This window comes from Marmota monax, unplaced genomic scaffold (assembly GCF_021218885.2).
Source record: "Marmota monax isolate L192 unplaced genomic scaffold, Marmota_monax_Labrador192_F-V1.1 WCK01_AAM20220418_F8-fsc00111, whole genome shotgun sequence".
Classification (NCBI taxonomy): Eukaryota; Metazoa; Chordata; class Mammalia; order Rodentia; family Sciuridae; genus Marmota; species Marmota monax.
In genome coordinates this window covers 886,674-907,877 of record NW_026695067.1, presented here as the reverse complement: position 1 = coordinate 907,877, position 21,204 = coordinate 886,674, and the positions used below count along the sequence as shown (strand labels likewise).

General features: G+C 44.1%; 1 protein-coding gene and 1 pseudogene across 3 annotated transcripts in view; both read left to right on the top strand.

Annotated features, from left to right (window-relative positions):
* Positions 1-4,429: 4,429 nt before the first annotated feature.
* Positions 4,430-4,926, top strand: LOC124081683 (c-Myc-binding protein-like; annotated as a pseudogene).
* A 2,522-nt stretch (positions 4,927-7,448) lies between these two features.
* Tbc1d2b (TBC1 domain family member 2B) overlaps positions 7,449-21,204 on the top strand; it is a 74,414-nt gene continuing 60,658 nt past the window's right edge. For 2 of the 3 annotated variants that reach the window (XM_046427852.1, XM_046427850.1), the window contains exon 1: positions 11,062-11,418. In XM_046427852.1, coding sequence (XP_046283808.1) covers positions 11,062-11,418 — 357 coding nt within the window. Of the gene's footprint in view, positions 7,578-11,061; positions 11,419-21,204 lie in introns of those variants that run through there. The other variant, XM_046427853.2, reaches the window with a different exon arrangement.

Here is a 21,204-nt window from a genome sequence, read left to right as displayed (position 1 = left end):
GCTGCTGGCAGCTAGCCTCTTGGGTGAAATGCCAAAGTGGACTTTTCAGCAAATACTAGTCATGTGCTTATTTTAATGCATGGACACTTTTTTTTTTATCCTTAGTTGTTTTTAGTAGATCTGAATTTGTTCCATAAACCTGAACAGTGGAGAATGAATGATTCCACCTTCTTTATCTCTGCTTCATTCTCCACCCTATTGTGTCTAGAACAGTGTTTGGCACGGGTAGATGTTCAGTAGTTTTATTTAAATTATTATTTGAATAGATGATACATCCACATGGGTTTTTTTAATATTTATTTTTAGTTGTAGTTGGACACAATACCTTTACTTATATATTTATTTTTATGTGGTGCTGAGGATCCAACCCAGGGCTTCACACGTGCTAGTCGAGCACTTTACCGCTGAGCCCCCACATGGTTTTTAAAAATATAAAATATAAAAAAGTATCTGTAAAAATATTTTCTTCAAGTATTAACTCATTCCTGATCCTGGGTCTTTCCCACAGATCCTGTGTCTTTTTACTTGTTACTTGTTTCTGGATTGTTCTTCCTGGTTTTGTTTTGTTATGTTTTTTTAGTGTATATCCAAATAAATAAATATTTTCCTATTCTCCTTCACTCTTTTTCTTTTTCTTTTTTTTTTTTTGAGACAATGTCTTAGTATTTATCCTAGGCTGTCCCCAAACTTCTAGGATCAAGCAATCCTCCTGCCTTGGCCTTCCAAGTAGCTGGGACTACAGGTACATGCCACGGTCCCTGGCTTTTTTTCCTTTTTCCCACATGAAAGGTAGAATACTGTACAATGTTCTGCACCTTGCCTTGTAAAAAAAAAATTAACATATCTCAGAGCTCCTTCCAAAAAGTACACAGAGGAGTGCCATTCTTATCTATAACTACATAGTATTCTATTATATGCATGCATTTTAATTTTTGTAACAAGTCCCCCACTCATGATTACTTGGGTTGTTTCCAATCTTTTTTATTTCCAAAAATGCAGCCATGGATAACTTTATATAGACATGATTAAGCATAGAGCAAGTGCATCTATGAAGCACATTCCCAGAAGTGGGATCACTGACTCAAAGAGAATTTGCTTTTTTCATTTTGATAGATGTTGCCAAATTGCCTTTTTTAGGGGTTATATTGAGTTGTGCTCATTAAATATTGAATGAATGAATGGATAATAATATTTTCAAGATCAGTCATTTTGGGAACTCCCAGCACACAAGAAAAAAAAAAGGAAGGGGTCTGGTACTGGCCCAGAAAAATCACCAATTTTATTGTGATCCTTTTCACTCCTCAAGGCCACGGAGGGACTTCCTCTTGTCACTGTTCAAGCATAGCTGCTGGATAGGGAGGGTGGTATCCAGACATGTCCCCTTCAGCCATCCTTCCACCAAACATACACCGGATTTTGTGTTTTATTCACAGGACAAGGGCCAGGTATTGAGAACTTTCCAAGGAACCCTAGTAAGGTCTGAGACCTTGAAAAAAAAAAAAAAACAACAGAACAAAACTAGTGGTGGCTCCAAAATTCAAAAGGAGAAAATTATACAATTACAATGCATAAATGTGTAAGTAATTATCCATTCAGTGTCATCTTGTATCATCCTCATTTGGTATTCAGGAAAGTTTCATCATACATAAAAGTGGTTTGGAAGCCAGATGACTTTACCTTGCCGAAGTCTGGCTGGGCACAAATCACCGAGCTGCCACAAAGCACTTGTGTGTTCAAACAGGAAACTTTATTGCCCGAACTCCACCAGCACTGCACGCACACTCCCCTCCCCCCCAACTCTCCCCACTGTCTCACAGGCTCCCTGCTTCCCCCACTGGGACCCGCGAGAACTCAACACTCAATGGTAGTGGGCACCTGAGGCAGCAGGAACCACCCTATTCCCAGAGCCGCCCTATTCCCCCCCCCCAGCCACCCTATTGCCGGACAGCAGGGGTCCATAACATAACCATCACCATCTCAATGGCTTGCTGGCTTCACCTCTCAACCACTCCCTTCTGGCAGAACGCCATGCGTCATCCCCACTCTGCTGTGACCCTCAACATTACCTTATGAGAATTCTCCATCAAGCCAGAAGACTGCCAAGAAATCATTACCAATGTAAATTAAATGAATTCCTCAAAGCCAAATAATTTTAAAAGCAAAATCATAAAAGTAATCCTTTCCAAAAAAGCTTAAAGCAAAAACATACATATTTTTCATGTAAAATGTGGCCATGTCATTTAAAAATATAGAGTCAGCCTTGTGTACCCCAGGGCTCCCCATTAGCATATCCAACCAACCACAAGCAGAAAATGCAAAGGAAAAAAAATGCATCTGTGCTTAATATGTATAAACTTTGTTTGGTCATTATCCCCTAAACAATGCAGTGTAACAATGATTTACAAAGTGTTCACATCTTATTAGGCATTGTAACTCATCCAGAGATGATTTAATATGATGCACATATGGGAGGTTGCATATAGGATGTATGCAAATACTACACTATTTTATTTAAGGGACATGACCATCCTCAGCTTTTGGTACTCAATGAGGGCCTTGGAATCAGTCCTCTGGGGATATTTAGGGACACCTGTATTGTTATGTAGTGAAATGAGAACTCCAAAGAACCTACCATGGTATTAAAAACATTGCCACATACAACTCTCTCTCAACTTGGATGCTCTGGGCCTGTGGGTTCCTGACAACCCAGAGGAGAGGGAAACCATTTCTCAGATCAGAGAGGCACCCCCTGTTGGTGTGCCTCTCCATCACAGCAGCGAGATCAAAATGCAAACTAATTTCTCTATAAGTAATTCAGCTTCACTAGTAATCCTAAGTCTCATATAAAAAGGAAATTTTGCAGAATTGTGTGTTGTTTGCTCACAACAGTGAAGAAAAGATGCTCAGTTTTGGGATCAGTTTAGGGCTCACTGGGAAGATCAGGAGTTGAGAACCACACCTTGAGAAGCCTTGTTCTACTGTCTCTCGGAGGCCAGGTGGCTGCAGTGTGGCCCAGCTGTGTAGGCCTGGTGTTCCTGATAGCTTGAATAGCTGGGGCCCCAGGGTTGCCTCTCAGTCCTGTGCCTATTTTCCCTTTCCTCACTTCACAGCTGGGAAAATGGAGGCCCACAGTAAATCTTGAATGAATTTTGAAGCTTTACCGTGTGCCAAGTACATCAAATACATACTCATAATTTCCTTTCATCTTTATAGCAGGCGTGCAAAGGTGGTATTACTGTCTGCATTATTTCTGATTATAAAGACAAAGAAACTGAGGCTCAGGGCAGGAAATGATCTATCCAAGACTGATGTCAGTGACAGGATCGCTTTACCTTGCCTCCCTCCCTTCATGCTGCATCCACTTTCCACATCATTGCTCCTGCCATTGTCCCTGCTACCCAGGTTCTGAAAGTATTTTTAAAATGCACTGACTCAATGGGCTGGGGTTGTGGCTCAGCAGTGGAGTGCACACCTAGCACATGTGAGGCCCTGGGTTCGATCCTCAGCACCACATAAAAATAAATAAATAAATAAAGGTATTGTACTAAAAAAAAGTACTTAAAAAATGGACTGACTCAAAATTAACTCATGTTTAGTCCATCTAGTCAAAATTCAAAATAAATTTTAAAACATCTCACCATCCACTACTGTATCTGCTCCTTCTAGGTCTTATCTCTGCCTGTGGTCAGCATCCCCTGACTGCCTCCTGGGTTTGTTCCCCTGCATCTCTTTGCCTGCGTAAGTACATTTTAAACTTCTTCCACACCATTTCACCCAACCAGGCAATGCCTGAACTTCTGCATTTAGAACAATGAATCTCTTCCAGCTTGCAGTGAAAAGCCCCATCTCCCACCCTGGACTCAGAGCGGGGTTCTAGCCCCTAATCTGTGTGTGTGTGTGAGAATAGGGAGATCGGGGTTGGATATGTGGTTGGGGGCTGGGGAGGGAGTGGTGAAGACAGATAGAATGTGGTGTCTTGAGCATGGTGTCAGGCTCTGGGGACAGGGAATAGGAAAGACCTAGGGCCTCTGCCACTGCAGCCCATTGCCTCCCCTGGGCTCCAGGCCTCACCCGCTCCCCAGGTGGTGTGGCTCCCCCTAACTCCTGCGCAGGCCATTAAGCCCATGTCAACCTTCCACCCTCACCAGCTCCCAGGGAAAAAGAACCACAAGGTATGTAGATTTGCCTGCCAATTTGGTAGGGAAATAAAGCCCATTGGAAGCCAGAGTCCACATGGAGGGGCTCTGAGTCCTGGCTTCCTTGGCAAGACTCCTTCCCCTGAATCTTCCCACCTGCCTGGATCTTCTCATAGCAGGGGACAGGTCCAGTGCCCATAGGAGATCTCAGTGTTGCCCAGCACCAGCCAGAGGCAAAAAGCAGGGGCTGGGGTGGCTTGTGGAAGGAATTAGCTGCCACTAAGATTTTTGCCATGGAGCCAGCCACAGTCTCTGATGCCAGTTATGCTGCGTCCACTGTTACTGTGGCCCATTACAAAGATACCAATTTGAAGTGCAAGCAGTTCTGGAGGTGCCTGGAGAAGTTGGGTGGGGGTGATGGACATGCTGACCAAATGTTGGTAGCCTTCTATGAAGAACCAGAGAAACCTAACAGTGCTTTGGATTTTTTAAAGCATCACTTAGGAGCTGCTACCCCAGAAAATTCAGAAATAAGAGTTGCTCCTCTTAGAATTGGCAGAAATGAAAGAGAAATATGAAGCTACTGTAGAAGAAAATAAAAAACTGAAAGCAAAGCTTGCTCAGTATGAACCACCTCAGGAGGGGAAGTGTGCTGAATAGGATTCTTCTCAGTTGAAAAGATACTGAAAAATAGGTTTTGTATGACTTGAATAGTTTGTATAGTATATAATCTTTCCTGAACAGATGCTATAAAACTGTTTTAATATGTTAAATTCACGCTTGAACTGTTATAAACACATATACTAAGAATCACCAATAAAAACTCAATATAACTTGCTTTGGGTCTTAAAAGCAGAAAAATCCAAAGTGAATCCTGAAAACAAAAAATTAAACAGCCATCTAATTCATTACCTTAAAAGATATCTATTTATTAGTCTGATTAGGAATAATGGTACTAGTTGTATTTTAGCCAAGGAAGATTAGCATAGAGGTATTCCTTGGTTTAGTTCAGAGTATGAGCATAGATAGAAACATTCTTGACAGTGAGGATGACAGTGTTTATATTCTCTTTAGGCAGCTGGAGAGATCTGTGTGACAAGATTATTTTGCGTGGGTTCCCACAAATCATCTTCTCTTATTTATATAGTGCAGAATAAATAATTCTTCTTTGCCACCACTTTGCCTTAGATAACTGTGTGTGTGTGCCACTTTGGACTCTGATACCATGTTTTCCTTCTATGCAATCAAGCCCTATCTGATAATGTTGTCTTGCTTTGCTGGGTGCTTTATTGGGTCCTAATTGAACATTAGCCTGTTTTTCAATTTGCCTAATAATGCAGTTACCCAGATTGTAATTTATATAATTTTAAACAGGATCACACTAATACCCTGCCTTACTTAGTTGCTTAGTTGAGCACAGAAGTAATATAAGATTCTGGTTCATGCACAAACTGGAATGAGAAGAGGAATGAGCCATATATCATGGGCAATGATGGGTTTAATTATATAGTGCTTTTTTCCCCCTCAAAGTATTTTTCTAATTTTGAATTCATTTTATCTTCATTATCCCTATGAAGAAGTAGGACAAATATGAAGAAAGGTTGGGCACTGAATTTTTAGGCCAAAGATTGATATTACTACAAACTATTTTCTAACCATAGAACCTTGGGCACTTCAGCTCTGAGATTCGCTTTCCTTATCTGTTAAATGAGAAGAATGTCTGTGCGGCTTACCTCACAGGGTTGTTGTGAGAGTCAAATGAGAATGTATGTGAAAGATCTGTAAATGGTAAATTAATGGAAAGAAAAAAGATTTTGCTATGTGCCAGGGACTTTGCCAAGTGTTTTCCATTCATTAGCTCACCTAAGCCTCAGGACAGCTCTAGGAGGTAGATGAAAAATTATGACCCACTGTACAGATGAGGAAGCTGAGGCACAAGGGCGGACCTCTGACTTCTCTCTAGTCCCCCCACTGGCACGCTCGCTCGTCCAGGATGTAGGCGTGGTGCAGGGTCCCCTTTCAGAGCAATGGAGATGGGCGTGGAAAGCCAATCCCCAGCTGAGTGTTTCCCTGTGAGAGCTGTTTGCTCTGGTCAAAGCACCTTGTGACTTACTGTCTCCTACCAACACTCTAGTGCTCACCTATTTGCAGGTCCAGTGTCCCCACTACTCCCCTCTTCACTTATCCCCCCATTAGGTCAACTTCCTTCACAAGTCTCTGGATTTAGCAAGGGCCTAGCAGGGCTGTATTGTGCCCCTACCCCAAGTTGCTAAGCCACCTCTGTGTCTCTGTCCCAGGGACAGAAGGCCTTCATTTGTGCCTTGGTGGGGTTGGTGGTGAGGGCAGCAGGGACCAGGGAAGATGCAATGTGTCACCCCAACGAAGTCAGGCTTATACGTAGTAGGCAGGCAAGTCCATAGTGTGGAGTGGAGCCCCCAGGAGACAGTTGGGTTGTGGTGGCTGGGAAAATCGAAAGGTCTTGGGCTTGAAGACTTGAAAGAACAGAGCCTCCACTGACACAGAGAGATTTGGGAAGAATGACCCCAGACCCTCACAGCTAGACCTCTTTTGACTGTTATGTTTCAGAGCAGGCAGGGGCAGGGCCCTAGGAGATCGCTTAGCTGTCCATCCACCCTATCAAAATACAGGTAGGAAATGGAGATGCACCAAGGTCACACAGCATTCAGGCTGATTTCCTCTCTGGGCTGTAAGCTCATTTCATGGCAGGCAACCAGTCTTCTACAGATGCAAAGGCAGTGCATAGCTGGGGCTTCTTCAGAGCCTCTGGGTACACCCCTCCCCTCTCTGGGGAAATTAGCCTAGGATGACTCCCTGGCTCTGGGTTCCCCTGGGGTTTGTCCAAAGGCTGGCCATGTGGAAGTAACTTCATTGCCCAAATTTCCCCTTTACAGTAAACAATGGCTACTTCCTCCTGGGTTGGCCACTTCCTTCTGGTCACTGGGTTCCTGAGAGTCTTGAGGGGACAGGGGTTCACATGGCATACAGGGCAGACCCTCTGACACTCAGGATACCTTCCCTGAACAAAGGAGAAGTGCACAGGTTCTGTAAAGCTGACCCTGGCCACTGGATGTTGAGTTTTAATCCGGGAGATCTCAGGGACTGCAAAGGTGACAGGCTATTTGCCTGGTCTGGATGTTTGTTCCTTCCAAAACTCATGTTGAAACTTAATCCCCAAAGTCATATGTCAATAGTGTGTGGAGGTGGGGCCTCTGGGAGGTAATTAGGTTAAATGAAACCCTAAGAGTGGGTCCCTAATCCAATGGGGCTGCAGCTCTATAAAAGAGGAGGAGAGACCTGAGCTAGGACTATTTCCCATGTGGTGCCCTGAGCTACCTTGACACTCTGCAAAGTGTTCCCACCAGGAAGAGGGACTTCATCAGATGTGGATGCCTGATCTTGAACTTCCCAGCCTTCAGAACTGTGAGCCAAATAAACCTTTATTCTTTATAAATTACTCAGCTGGTGGTGTTCTGTGATAGCAACAGAAACAGGACTAAGACATCACCTAAGAAGGGTTCCAAGGAATGAAGAGTCACCAGAGATGGCTCAAAAATTTCCATGAAGGTCAGGGGTATAATCTGGTTTGAAACTGGGAAAACTGAAGCTACATTTGTTTAGCACTTTACAGTAACTATAAAACGTGTCCAAATTGAAGATGGAAGGACCTAAGAGAGCTCAGCTCCTGGCCCTAGGAATAAGAGGGTGAAATTGCAAAGGGTTCATTCATGAAATCACCAGCATCCCAGAGTAGCCCTAAAGAGTTGACGGGGTAAAGGGGTTGGGGAAGTCTGGAGGAGCAAGAGGGTGTTAGGGTTGACTCTAAAGACATAGGCTACTTCCCATAGCTCAGTGGGCTCAGGACTCTCCCGGGGACCTTCTGAGATATTGATTGCTGCTGGATTTGGGGTCTCTGTACTTTATACTTTTTCCCCCCATGTGCTAGGGCTTTAATCCCATGGCCTGCCCTACCAGTAAGCTACATTGCCAGCCCTACTTTGTACTCTTACAGAGGTCTCAGGCAGGCCTGTGACTACAGTCTCCTCAGAGGGGCACATTCTGGAGGGCAAAGGCCAGGCAGGGGCCAAATCAGTTTATCCCCAGGCAGATACTATAGTCTCAGCATCTGGGCCTGCCAGCTTTTGAGGGGCCTGTGAAATATCTGTGGTGTATGTATTGGCTTCAAAACCAGGGGGAAAATCAAAATCAAAATTAATTCACATTTTATTAAATGTCTATAAAGTAGAACATTATGTCCCCTTCCTAGGAATCATAAAATGCTGTTACCCTGGAAAAGGTTTGTAGGTTGGGTTTTTCTCACTTGGCCTGAATTTCCATATAGACAGGATAATTACCAAGAAATCACAGATAATCATAAATTTAAGTTAATAACTCACAGTCTTATAATATCAAGAGCATAATTATGGATATGACTTTGAACATTTTTAAAGCAAAAATTACCTATATTAATTTATTGTGGAATATGGGATCATTTTAATATGTTTACTATGATGTGAGATGTGGCCTCCAAAGGGAAGAAGGCAGGGACTTGACAATACTAAGAAACAGCTGCAGCTTCTTGCCATTAGTGACCCAGGAGGGAGAGAAGACTCAGATGCAGAGTCAGGCTGAGGCTCAGCTTGCCCACTGAGAAGCATAGACACCATCTTCAGGAGAAACCACAGGGTCCTTTGTCTGATACCATCTGCCAAGCCCCACCAACCCAGTTTTTCTCCCTGGGGAGGGGAGTTCATCCCCTCTGCCCATGAAGGATGACTTCCTCATGCCTTGCAGACCTCTGCCTCCACACGACACTCCAAGAGACTTGGTTCTTTCTTCTGGGACCACACAGGTCATGCCTACCCCTACTTTCTCTCAACTCACTGACAATGGAAATGGATTATACTCTGCTGCTGCTCCATGGCCTCCTAGCACCTCAGCCACAGACCTGCTTCTCCCAGCTCTGCCCATTTTCATAGTTTTCAAAGTCAAGCAAGCCAATTGGTCACAGCCCCTCTTATCCACAGAGTGAGGCTCAAATTGAACCTCTCATCAAGAGAACAATCCATTTGACTCCTGAAGTACCACATTATCTGGGCTCCTGTGCATGGGGGCTGGTTTGAGTCCTCTCGGAATCTGCTGATTGGGAAAGTCATCAATGTTATGGTATAATAATAGTAATAGTAATGATAATAACCTATAGGTACTGAGTGCTCATTATGTGTGAGGCACTGAGCTAACTAAACACTTCCACTAGCATTTCTCATGAAACCTTACAATAACAATAATGTGAGATAGCTACTTTCATTATCACCATTTTATAAATGAAAAGACTAAGGTTCAGAGAAGTCAAATAAATTTCCCAAGGTCACACCTCTGGTAAGTGGTACACGTAGGAGACAAATCCCATCAGTCTGACTTTGGAACCTAGCACTTAACACTATACTGCATTGCGCTCAAAGAGAGCCTCAGGAAGCTTAGGTGGTGAGCACCCTCACTGTGGCCAGCCAGCCAGATCTCGACAAGTGTCAGAAAGGGATGTTCACTTGGCAGCAGATACAGGGCCTTCAAATGGCTGGCTTGGGGGAGGCTCCAGTGCCTGCTCTTCCTATCTGTCTGTTCCAATTAGGCAGTTGTTTGAAATGTCCTTGTCCATCTCAGGAAGCTCAGATTTCCACCATCTTTTAGTGTGTCTGTGTGAAACATGCAAAACTGTGAAGAGGAGACAGTTGATTTGGCCTTCTCACAAATGTACTTCCTTCTCTCTTTGAATAAAGTGAACTTTTGTACTAACAGTTCCCTCTGTCTGGAATGTTTTCCCCTCTTCTCTGGTTGCCTTGTTCCCTCACATCAGCATCATTTACGTTGCCACTAAGTGTCCCATCCTCAGACCTGCCTCCCCAGCTTAACCTATGGAGGTAACTTGCCATAACTCTCCTTCCCAAATTCATCCTTACCTTTGCTTTGCTTTATTACAAAACAATACTTTTTGCCTCTTGAGGTTGTTTTGAGAGTTCAAATGAATTAATACAGAAAGCACTGGTAAGGTTTCCTTGATTTTTGTTTGATGGTGCTGGGAACACAACCCAGGGCCTGCTGTATGTTAAACAAGTGCTCTACCACTGAGCTACATCCCAGTCCAGTGCTGTTTTAAGTAGTAATCATTATTTAAATGTCATCAGACCATTTAGTCAACATAACATTTATTATGCGTATCTGCTTTTTTTTTTTTAATGTGTGTATTATCTTCCTCCTTTACCAGACTATAATCCCCATGATGGCTGGGAAATGATTGGCTTGTCATGGCTATATCGCCAGTGCTTGAAACCTTACCTGGCACATAGTAGGCACTCAATAAATACTTGTTAAATTCAATGAACGAACTGAGATGCAGAGAGGAAGGATATGCTTTGGCTTTCATTCAAGAACTCTACAAATATTTAATGGAGCACCCACTCAGTAGCAGGCAACAAGCTTTCTCATTTTTCACAATATTAAGTCTGTGACTCTTGCAGGGCAGAGTTTAAAAACTCCATTTAAAAACCAAGTTTTATATGGAGGTATAATTTACATAGAGTGCAATACTGTTTTGAGGTGGTTCTTGAGAAATGCATCCTCCGGTGGAATCCATGCTCCCATAAAGAAACAAACGTTGCTTCACCCAGGCAGGGCGAAGACTTGGACTCCCACGTTGCGTGAAAGCCGTCCCGACTCGGGGTCCCGGGAGGGACCTGGCCTCCGCCGCCCTGCGGGGGCAGTGGCGGGCGGGGGCGGGACTACAAGTCCCAGACTGCTCTGCGCGCCCGGGTCGTGCGGAGGGAGCGGCGGCGGCGGGGAGGGGGCGCAGTGGCGGTGGCGGCGCGGTGGCGCGGGGGTTCGGGCGCCGACGGTGGGCGCGCGGCGGGTGATGCCGGGGGCCGGGACCCGGGCAGAGGAAGGTGGCGGCGGCGAGGGCGCGGCGCCGGGGGCCACCGCGGAGGCTGGGGTGGGGGCCGGGCGGGAGCCGGCGCGGCTGTGCGGCTACCTGCAGAAGCTGTCGGGCAAGGGCCCGCTGCGCGGCTACCGCAGCCGCTGGTTCGTGTTCGACGCGCGTCGCTGCTACCTCTATTACTTTAAGAGCCCGCAGGACGCGCTGCCCCTGGGCCACCTGGACATCGCCGACGCCTGCTTCAGCTACCAGGGCCCCGACGAGGCGGCTGAGCCAGGCGCTGAGCCGCCCGCGCACTTCCAGGTGCACAGTGCGGGAGCCGTCACTGTGCTCAAGGTGGGACTGCGCGCGCCTGGCTGCCGCCTCACATCTCAGTCGGCCCCCTCTGTTCAGCCTGATGACTTTCCCTGCCACCCTTCTTCCCCAAAGGCCTCTTCCCATCCTTCTCTAGTCGCCTTCCTTTCCCCACTTCTCCTCGATTCCACCCTCCTTCCTAATCTTGCCCTTAACCTGAGTTTAGGCCAGTGGAGCTGGGGCTTCTCAGTCCCTTCTTCCTTCTTCAGAACTTTGATCCATTGTGTCTTCCTGTATCTTTCATCGGTCCTCCTCCTTGTCCCTCTACTCCGACCATCCCTCCCAGAATGGTAGGCTTTCATCTCCAGGGACTTCTTTATAACTTATCCTTTAACCGCTGTGTGCTTAGCTGCTTCTCTGGAAGTGCGGATAGTAGTAGTATCTACCTTATTTTGTGTGTGTGCGCGCGTGTGTGTGGGGATTAAATGACTTACACTCAATGTTAGTGCATTTAGTGCTGCGGTGGACAGAGCCAGAGATGGCCCCACCACAGTCCCCTTCAGAGTGGGCAGGGATGCTCCAGCCAAGTGCACTTAGCTAGTAAGTAGCACAGCCTGTTTTCTTGCTTCGCTTGGGAGAGGTGGGAGGGGGTTGCTTCATGCCTTGCTCTTTGGAGGCTTCGTTAATCTTCACTAGAGACTGAGTGTAGAGGCGTGGCAGTAGTCAGGAATCTTGGTGCTGGGTGGCCTTCCCTGTCCTTGGGAATCCTTAGAAGGCCAGACTCTATCATCTCCTAAGCCCTGGCCTAGACCTGGGCTGCCTGTCTTAGGGCCTTGCTCCCTGCCTGCTTCCTTTGAGTCTCCACCCTCACTCCTCTTTCTGGCTTCTCTTCCGTATTGCAAGCTGGGCTTTCTCCAGAGCAGCAGGGCTGGGCTCTTTCAAAAGCAGCTCACTCAAAGCCAGCCAAGTGGAGAGCAGAGTGGGCAAGCACCCTGGCCTGTGAGCACAGGACCGTTCCCTGAGAACACTAGAACCAGCAGCAGCTGGAGCTGCTCCCTGAAGTCGTTCTTAGAGCTTTGTCAACTCAGCTTTTGCCAATTCAAGCATCATCTGATTCCCATAGTCTTTTGTGTTCGTCTCTCCCATCTCTGAGTGGTAGCAGACAGCCTTTTTCTCCAAAGGAAGTCAACCAGAATTGCAGTTCAACTTGGGGTTAACTTAAGAGAGTATATAAACTTGGGAATGGCTCAGCAAGTTCATAGAACTTTTGCCAAAAGTAGGCTTGTCCTCAGTGTACACGTGGACTGTCCCTGTGTCAGATAAATTTCCGGTGGTGGAATTGTTAAAAAATAAAACTGAGTGGCCTGTTTCAGATTTTCTCAGATACGTTTGAGTCTTCTATCAGTTTTTTTTTTTTTTTCATTAAAATCTAAATAATGGTGTCTGCCTAAGTGGGACTACAGAATCAGGTCTCAGGCTTGGATGAACTTGAACTTGCAGCTTGAGTCCACTGCTCACATGTGTTGGACAAGTTTTGCCACCTCTCTGTCTTAGTGTCTGCTTTGGCCTAGTGGGAATCTGACCTTCCTCATTGGATGGTTGTGAGGATTTTGGAAAATGTTATGGAAAACAACTGGTACACAGTAATTACCATCTGGCAGCCAGATGAAACATCAGATGGTGTCTTTGGCCAAATGTGTAGTATATTCATAATGTTCATGTACTGGAATGTTATGCAGTAATGAACATAAAGGAAGTAGAGGCTGCATGTGTCCTTTTGAATAACTCATAAAACATAAATTGAGGAACATATGTTACAGATTAATACCATTTATGTGAAGATAAGGATATAGGCTGTGTAGGGAGAGGGAGAGCCACCTGGAGGTGATGAATGTGCCCTGGATTCAGTGTGGTGGTGCTTCTGATGGGAAGACTGGAGATGTGGTTAGGGATGGATGTCCCGAGGCTTCCATTGTTGCTTTAAAGTGTTTTATTTCTCAGACTGGTTGGTAGGTACACCAGTGTTTGCTATGTTGTTCTGTCCATTTTTTTCTATGTTCAGACTATTTGTTTAAAAAAGGAAAATACATTTTAATGTGAACTACTGACCCACCTGAAATTCATTCATGAAATTTACTGACTTCATGAATATTCATGCATGAATATTTTATACGTAAAATTAGTCACAGAATAGGACAGAATACCTGAGGCCAAGTGCTGATTTGATAAAAAATGATGGAATTGGAAATAGGCAAGGCTTTCCAAAAGAAAGCAACAGTTGAGATGTAGGGTTTCAGAGTTAGAGTGGGTTTTGAGAAAGGTGAACTTCAGTGTATAGTAATTCTTTTTGAGCTGTAGGAGTAAAAATTTTATGGTGGTAAAAGTGAAAAATAGCAATTTATTATCCTTTTTCACCTGAACTGATATAAGAACTGATTTCCTCAAGCATTAGTGCTTCATGTTAGGGCTGCCTAACTACCAGGAAGACTCTGATTTCTAAAGAGCATCGTAGGTTAGTGAGCAGTTAGCCCTGAATGAACTTCAGCTAGCTGCATATAATTGCACAGATATCATTTCTTCTGATGGGTGAAATAGAGAAGAAAACCCAGCAGTTTGCTTATTGTAAATTCTTTCTTCTTCTTTTCCAGTACTGGGATCGAACCCAGGACCTCATGCTTGCTAGACAAATGCTCTACCACTGTGCTACAATCCAAGCCCATATGTTTCTTATTTTAAAGTGTTTTCAGTCTTTTCTGGAGAAGCTATAGCTTTGTTGGGCTTTTCTGAAATGTTTTATTGCTTGAGGCTTAATGAAAGCTGATATTGGAATTTCTTGGTAAATGTCACTATTCCTAAACTCAGGGATCTGGTCCAGTGCCGTTTTACTGATGAGGGAAAGGAGGCTCGAAAGGGAATGTGATTTGCTTGAGATTATAAAGCAAGACTAAGTAGGGGCTCTGAGAAAAGGGAGTGTCCCAGATGTCCAGTATCTAATTGTATTATCTGACAAACCTCTTGCTTTTGGCTTTGATATCGTTTTTGGTATTGGATTAGATATCTGCTTTTGGATTTGGATTAGATAAGGTGTGTGGTTTTTCCCTTTCCTAAATTTGGTGTCTTTCCTTTTTATGCAGTAAGCAAGTACTAAGAACATTTTACTGCCCACCAAGAACGTCTTTACCAGGATGTATTGTTCCTTTTAGTGAACCCTTGGTAGCTGTTAAGGGTCTGCCAGAAGCTGATGCTTCCTGATTGCAGGGTGTGTGTGTGTGGGGGGGGGGGGTTGGGTGTATGTGTAGATGTGCTGGAGGCTTCTTAACAAGCTTTACTAGGATTGGTGGCACAGGGATAGGTGTGGAGTAAGCAGGCACTTAGGGGCAGGAGAGCATGTGAGAATGAAGGTAAAGTTTGAACAACCCTCTTCTTCTAGATCTTTGCTGTCTCTAGAGCAAGGAGAATCTTCAGACTAGCATCTGCCCCCTTTCTCGTAACATTTGTGCTCATGTGGGCATGTGTTGGTTTTCATGTCACGTAACTGAACAGCTATGCATCCCTATTCTTAACCCACTTTTGTGGGAAGGATGCACATTCTCTGGTGTTGAAACTTCTTTCAGTTTAATGACAAACATTTGTTAGCTTGGGTAATCATAATGTGTTCAGTACAAAATAGATGTGGTGAACCAGCCTTCCCTGCTAAACAGTTCTGGTAAGCTATTCTGTGCTAGGGCAGTTGCTCGGGGGCCTTGAAGCATTATTTAAATGCTAAACTTTTCATGGCATTTTGTCATGGCTTCCCAATTAGTAAGTTCCTTAAAAGCAAACACAGTATCATGTTCCTGATATCACATGGTTTTCCATCTCTCATTGCTTCTCACACAGTCATTATTACAGGGAGGTCTCTACCCTGTTTCCTGCCCACCAGACAGTAAGCTCCCTGAGAACTGCTATTTGTACTCTCAGTTACCAAAACAGTACTGGCAAAAAAGTAGCTGTTCTTGTGGACTGTATGTGTTTTCCTCAAAATTCTTATGTTGAAGCCCCAACTCAATATGATAGTATTTGGAGGTGGGTATTGGTAGGGAGATGGTATTCAGAGGTAATTAGGTAATGAAGGTGGAGCCTTCATGAATGGGATTAGTGCCCTTGAAAAGACAACCCAGAGAAATGATCTCTTTCTCCACCTCTGAGGACACAGCAATAAGACCTACTACTACCAGGAAGAGGGCCCTCACCAGGAACTGTAGGAGAATTTCTTGCCTACTAGGGTTCATGCATTTTTATGTTATGCACTGACAAGCAGGTTTAAAAGAAGATAGATGCAAAGTTGAATTTATGTCCAATAGTTGCTTCTTAAACACCTTTGTTTCTTAGTCTCACAGATGCTGAGGTCTGTGAAGCTGGCTCTGGAGGGCTTGTGTGGCTGGGTCCCGTCCCCCTCTGCTGGACCTTCATGAATGGGATTAGTGCCCCCTCTCCCTTTCCTGAGTATTCCTGATGGCTGCCTTCACCGACTTTTCTCATGGCCCACTTGCTTTGCTAATGTGCACGTTGCCAATTTCCTTCCTTTTAGAGGTAAATATTTCTTGAGAAATGGAGGGAGTGGTCAAATGCATTCAGGGTAGAAGAGTACCAATTCTTACATCATTGAGGTTTCTGAGGAGATGGACAAGTCTCCTTGGTCACATGCCTTTACGCATTAGCCACTGGGTTGTAACCTTCCCGTCTCCAGTTGAACAGAATATAAAAAATAACCTCCACCATGAAAGGAAGAGACAAACCCTTCTGTTGTATGACTCTCAGTAGGAAGGAAAGGAGGTTTTTTTTTGTTTTTGTTTTTGTTTTTGGTATCAGGGATTGAACTTAGGGACACTTGACCACTGAGCCATATCCCCAGCCCTATTTTGTATTTTATCTAGAGACAGGGTCTTGCTGAGTTGCTTAGTGCCTCACTTTTTGCTGAGACTGGCTTTGAACTTGTGATCCTCTTGCCTTAGCCTCCCAAGCCCTGAGATCACAGGCGTGTGCCACTGTACCCGGCAGGAAAGGAGTTTTGATTGGGAACTTTTGATTCTGATTGGGAAAGATTTTATAGTGAGAGCTTAATGACATTTGAATAGCATTTCTCTAAATCCTATCAGACCAGTTCTCAGCTGGGTTTTGTTTGCTTTCATAGAGTAAATGCAATATAGAAATGTGAACTGGGGAGTGGTGATGCTTCCAGCTGGCGTTTTATAAATCCTCTACCAAGGGTAGTCAGTTCAGTGAAGACCCTGGGCACTTGTATGCATGAAGCCTTTTGAGAGACCGGAAGCTGAGATGTCAGTTGAAGAGACTGCGGTTTTCATGATCACCTAGTAAGCAGTTGCTCAGTAGGTAGTACAGGAAACCCTGAACTGACCAAAGATTCAAGATGGTTTTGCTCCTTGATATGGTCTAATCCTTTCTCTGAGCATCTGATGTTGTGTCCTTGGAGCATAAACTCCATAAGGGAGACATTTTTTCTCTGTGTAGTTCTCTTCTGTGTCTTTCTTTAATGCTTAGAGGGATGCCAGGCACATATTAGCTGCTCAGAATATGTTTGTTGGCTAAATGAGTACTTTGAGCCCTCAAGTCTTCTTGGAGAGAGTGGGTGTGGGCGTGAGGTGGGTTATGTACTCTCATTTCATGGTCAAAGGGAGGTTTTCAATGTTCATCTATTTAGCAAGTGTTATCTTGCTGCAGATTCAGCAGTGAAAGTTTCCCATTGATTTAAAAATCTAGTGTTAAAAAATTTTAAATAGCTTAGCACCTGATATAATTGAAGAATTGTAAGAGCATTGAAAAAATTTTTGTAGAGAGACCATGTTTGTTAGTATTCAGCATCGGGAAGCAAATATCAAGTAACTGCTTTTTTTTTTTTAGGTTCTGGGAGAGGTCTGGTTTCTCTCCATAATAAATGAGGGGGAGGGAGGGACATCTTTTATGTAAAATATTAATTTGTATATGGCTTAGCGCTAGGAGTCTGTGGTTTATATAATAATTTCTGTGAGCGCTGTGGAATTGGAGATATCTTTGTGACTGATTTTATCGAGAAAAACTCCCTTGAGAAGTTGGGGTAGGGAAGCTGGTAGGTTTTGGAATAATTGTAGAGCTGCTCACACACAGACTTAGTTCCTCTTGGGTCAGCAAGATGTGTTCCCAGTAAGATGAGAGTCAACATCTTTTAATGAGTTTGTAGGCTTGCCATTTGCTTAATTTCTGCAGAGATTTGTTGTGTGGGGGAACTGGAATCTGGTGGGAAAGGAGGGTTTGGGAGTTTGGATCCTTTGGGTTTTTCCCCTTCTGCCTTTTCCCCGGGTCAGTCCACTAGAAGGAGCAACCTTCCTTAAGCAGACTGCCCCCAGGCAGGACTTTGTCCTGATGAGTGTTGGATAACTGGAGGTGGGCAGGCAAGTGTTATCAGGGATGTTGATCTTGGATTATGGGAATTATTTCTAGGCAGCAAGCCCAGTTTTCATTTCCCTTTCCAGCTCTCTAAGGTTCAGTGTGACTGCTTACAGAGAAAGTGGTCCAGGTTTCTTAATGTGATACAGCCAACCAGCCGTTCACCCCACAGGCCTTATAGAGCAAACCTCTGAAGAGCATCCAGCAGGATTCAAGCATTGCCTCTGTCCTTAGGAAGTTTGTCCTGTGCCTATTCTAGGTGTCAGGAGGGCATTATCATTAAGTGACTCTGAGCTGGAGGAAGTCATTTGTTGTTTTTGCTTTGAGGGTCATTATCCCAAGGTCAGAACTGGAAAGGACCTCAGAGATCAGCCTACCCTCCCCCTGCATGATACAGTGAGGAAACCGAGGCCCACAGCTAGTTATTGACAACCCTGACACTAAACCCAGCACATGAACCCAGCAGTTTGATAATATTTGTTTCATATATGTATCTTAGTCTGTTAGTGGGAAGTTAGGTTATTCTGTTTTTAGTTATTATATACAGATACTCAAGTCATGTATCTGATTAGTTTATATTGGGTCATAGATTTAAGAAGTTTAGTTTCATGAAGATTGGAAATGTATGGCATAAGTGGACCCGCCTGATAGGAAACATTAGTGAGGGTTCCCTGGCTCATCTCTTTGGGGTGGGATGTTCACCAGAGGAAGCAGGTCCCTGGTGATCAGCTGGAGCATACACACCAACCTTGGAAGGGAACCAGTTTTTTAAGCTTTACAGTTTACTCAGCTATCTCATGGATGCTGTCCCAGAGGTAGCATGCTGATATTACTTTTTTATTTCTGTCCTTTGAAAAGAACATCTCAGAATTATAGCTCTCAAATTAAGCTTAAAAAATAAGTCTCTAGGATGGTGTTAAAAATGCGGAATGTGGAGTTCCTGTCCTATAGATTGTGGCTGGTAGGCCAGGATGAGCCTTGGGAATCTGTGTTCTCACCCAGCATCCCAGCTCTTCTGCTACAGCCCTCTGTGGCCCTTCCTTGAGAAACTACTCTTCTCTAGATCCTGAATGGTGGTTCTCTTTGACCCTGTGTGATGGTAGCTTTCTAAGTGGACTAGAAATAACTAAACTGTGTGGGTGGAGACCAGTGAAGTGTGAACCCTTTATCCTTAAGGGAGCTGTCTGTGGTTGTAGCTGCAGATCTTCTTTGCATACTCAGTATCTATGCTCCAGATCAATGGTTTGGGGCACAATTCTCTATTGACACTGAGGTGCCTGATTCCTGTGCTGGGGCTTCTGCATGGGTATTTAGAAGGAAGCTTCTGGAAGGAAGGAAATAGTGATTGTTTGGCATATTTGAATGTTTCTTAAGTGAATTATAATGAATGCCACCATCAAACAGTTGGTAAGTACTGTGTCCCCAGTTTTCACCCAAAGCCCATGGGTGACCAAATGATGTAGGAGAACCATTTGACGCTCCCCTGCCACTAACTCTCTTAAAAGACATTAGAAATCAGCATTGCTCCCGCACATACCTTTCAGTTCAGTGAAAAGGTAGGCAGGTCTCTGCTACCAGACTCTGCTGCCCCAGAGCCTCTGATGGGTGTAACCTTCAATCTGCCCTTCCCCACCCCACCTCCTAAAACTTCATAGTAAGGCAGTCATTCTTTTGTCTTAGTTTTAAGTTAAAAAACATGAAAACAGAGTAATGCAGTGTTGCGTGTGTGGAGCAAGCAGAGGTGGAGCAGAGTTGTTCAGTAGGCCACTGGTTGTGGCTGCAAGAGTTTTTGTCCTGAGCTCATAAAACCCTGACCCTCCAGTATTGTGCAATGGCAGAGCTGATAAGGAGCCATAGGAATGTAGCCCTGTGGTCACTTGGAGGCCTTGTGCTCCCTTTCTCTCTGAAACAGAAAGCATTTTAACAGGCTACCACGTTTCCTGTAGGGAAGGGCTGGCCAGGGCCTTGTCCTTGCCCTTATCCTACCAAAGTCCATGCCCATCCCTGGTGGACAGCCTGGGCACAGTTGTCTTTACTGCCCCCCTTTCCTGTGAGCTCACATTTGTTTTTCTTTGTTCAATTGTAGGCTGTCTTCTAGTCCATTACTCATGGTTTCTCATCTCTAAATGGTTAAGAGCTTAAAAAAAAAAAGTATTAGCTGAAGATAGGCTTAAGAAACGGCTTTTGGGGCTGAGATTGTAGCTCAGTGGTGGAGCACTTGCCTAGCACGTGTGAGGCACTGGGTTTGATCCTCAGCACCACATAAAAATAAATTAAATATTGTATCCATCTACAACTAAAAATATTTTTTAAAAATGGCTTTTTTCTCCAGGTGTTTGCTTTTTAAAGGGGGCTGCTTGAGTATTAGAGCTGACACAACTCCCCAGCAGGTACCTCCCAGAGTGTGTAGAAGTTTGGCATCTTCTCAGGGAAGTTATCACCGGATTCAGTGTGCAGGGAAATTGACTTGAGGCATGGGTTTTGCTCAATTTTTGAAAAGCAGTTAGGTTAGAATTCAGGATATTATTTTAATAAAATATATGAAAATATTAATTTTAAGGTATTAATTTAAAAAGATACAGAATGAGAATTTATTCTGTCCACTAGAGGAATGGAGGTTTGTGAAATTATATTCTGTCTTCCAAAGAGTAGAAGATCCAGTATTATTTGCCTTCTTGGTGTCTGCTGCTGAGCTGAAACAGAAGATTTCAAAATCTTCCAAGGGAAGAAATACTTTTTTTTTCCATTGGTGCTGAGCCAGATCCCTTGAGATTGTTTCCAGCCTCGTGATTTTGAAACATTCAAAGAAAATTTGGAACCTAAAGTTATTTATCAGATCTGGGGTTGTAGTCTGTTTTTCCATATGAATTTTGTATCATCAGGCTGCATACAATATACTTAACACTTTTTTTTTTTTTTTTGGTATTGGGGAGTAAACCCATGGCTGCTTAACCACTAATCACTGAGTTACATACATCCTCAGCTCTCTTTATTTTTTATTTTGAGACAGGGTCTCAATAAGTTGTTTAGGGCCTTGCTAAGTTCCTGAGGCTGACCTTGAATTTTGGGATCTTCTTGCGTCAACCTCTGGAGTTGCCAGGACTACAGGTGTGTGCCACTGCTCCTGAGTTATAAACTTTTTTTTTTTTAACTGTTTATGGAAGAAGTACCTTAGACATTTCTTGGAAATCCAGATATCCTCCCTCAAGTTTCAAAACAGGAATTCCTTCATTATGAGCAGCCATTGTATCCTTTTTAGAAATACCAGTGAGTAAAATTATCCACGCAGTTGGCATTGCTCCCTTTGAGCTAGGCAGACTTAACCCTCCTGTATGTGTGTGTGTGTTCTCCTTTCTGTGGCCTGTCATAACTGCTGCTTATGCTGTTCTCCTGGCTTAAAAACAT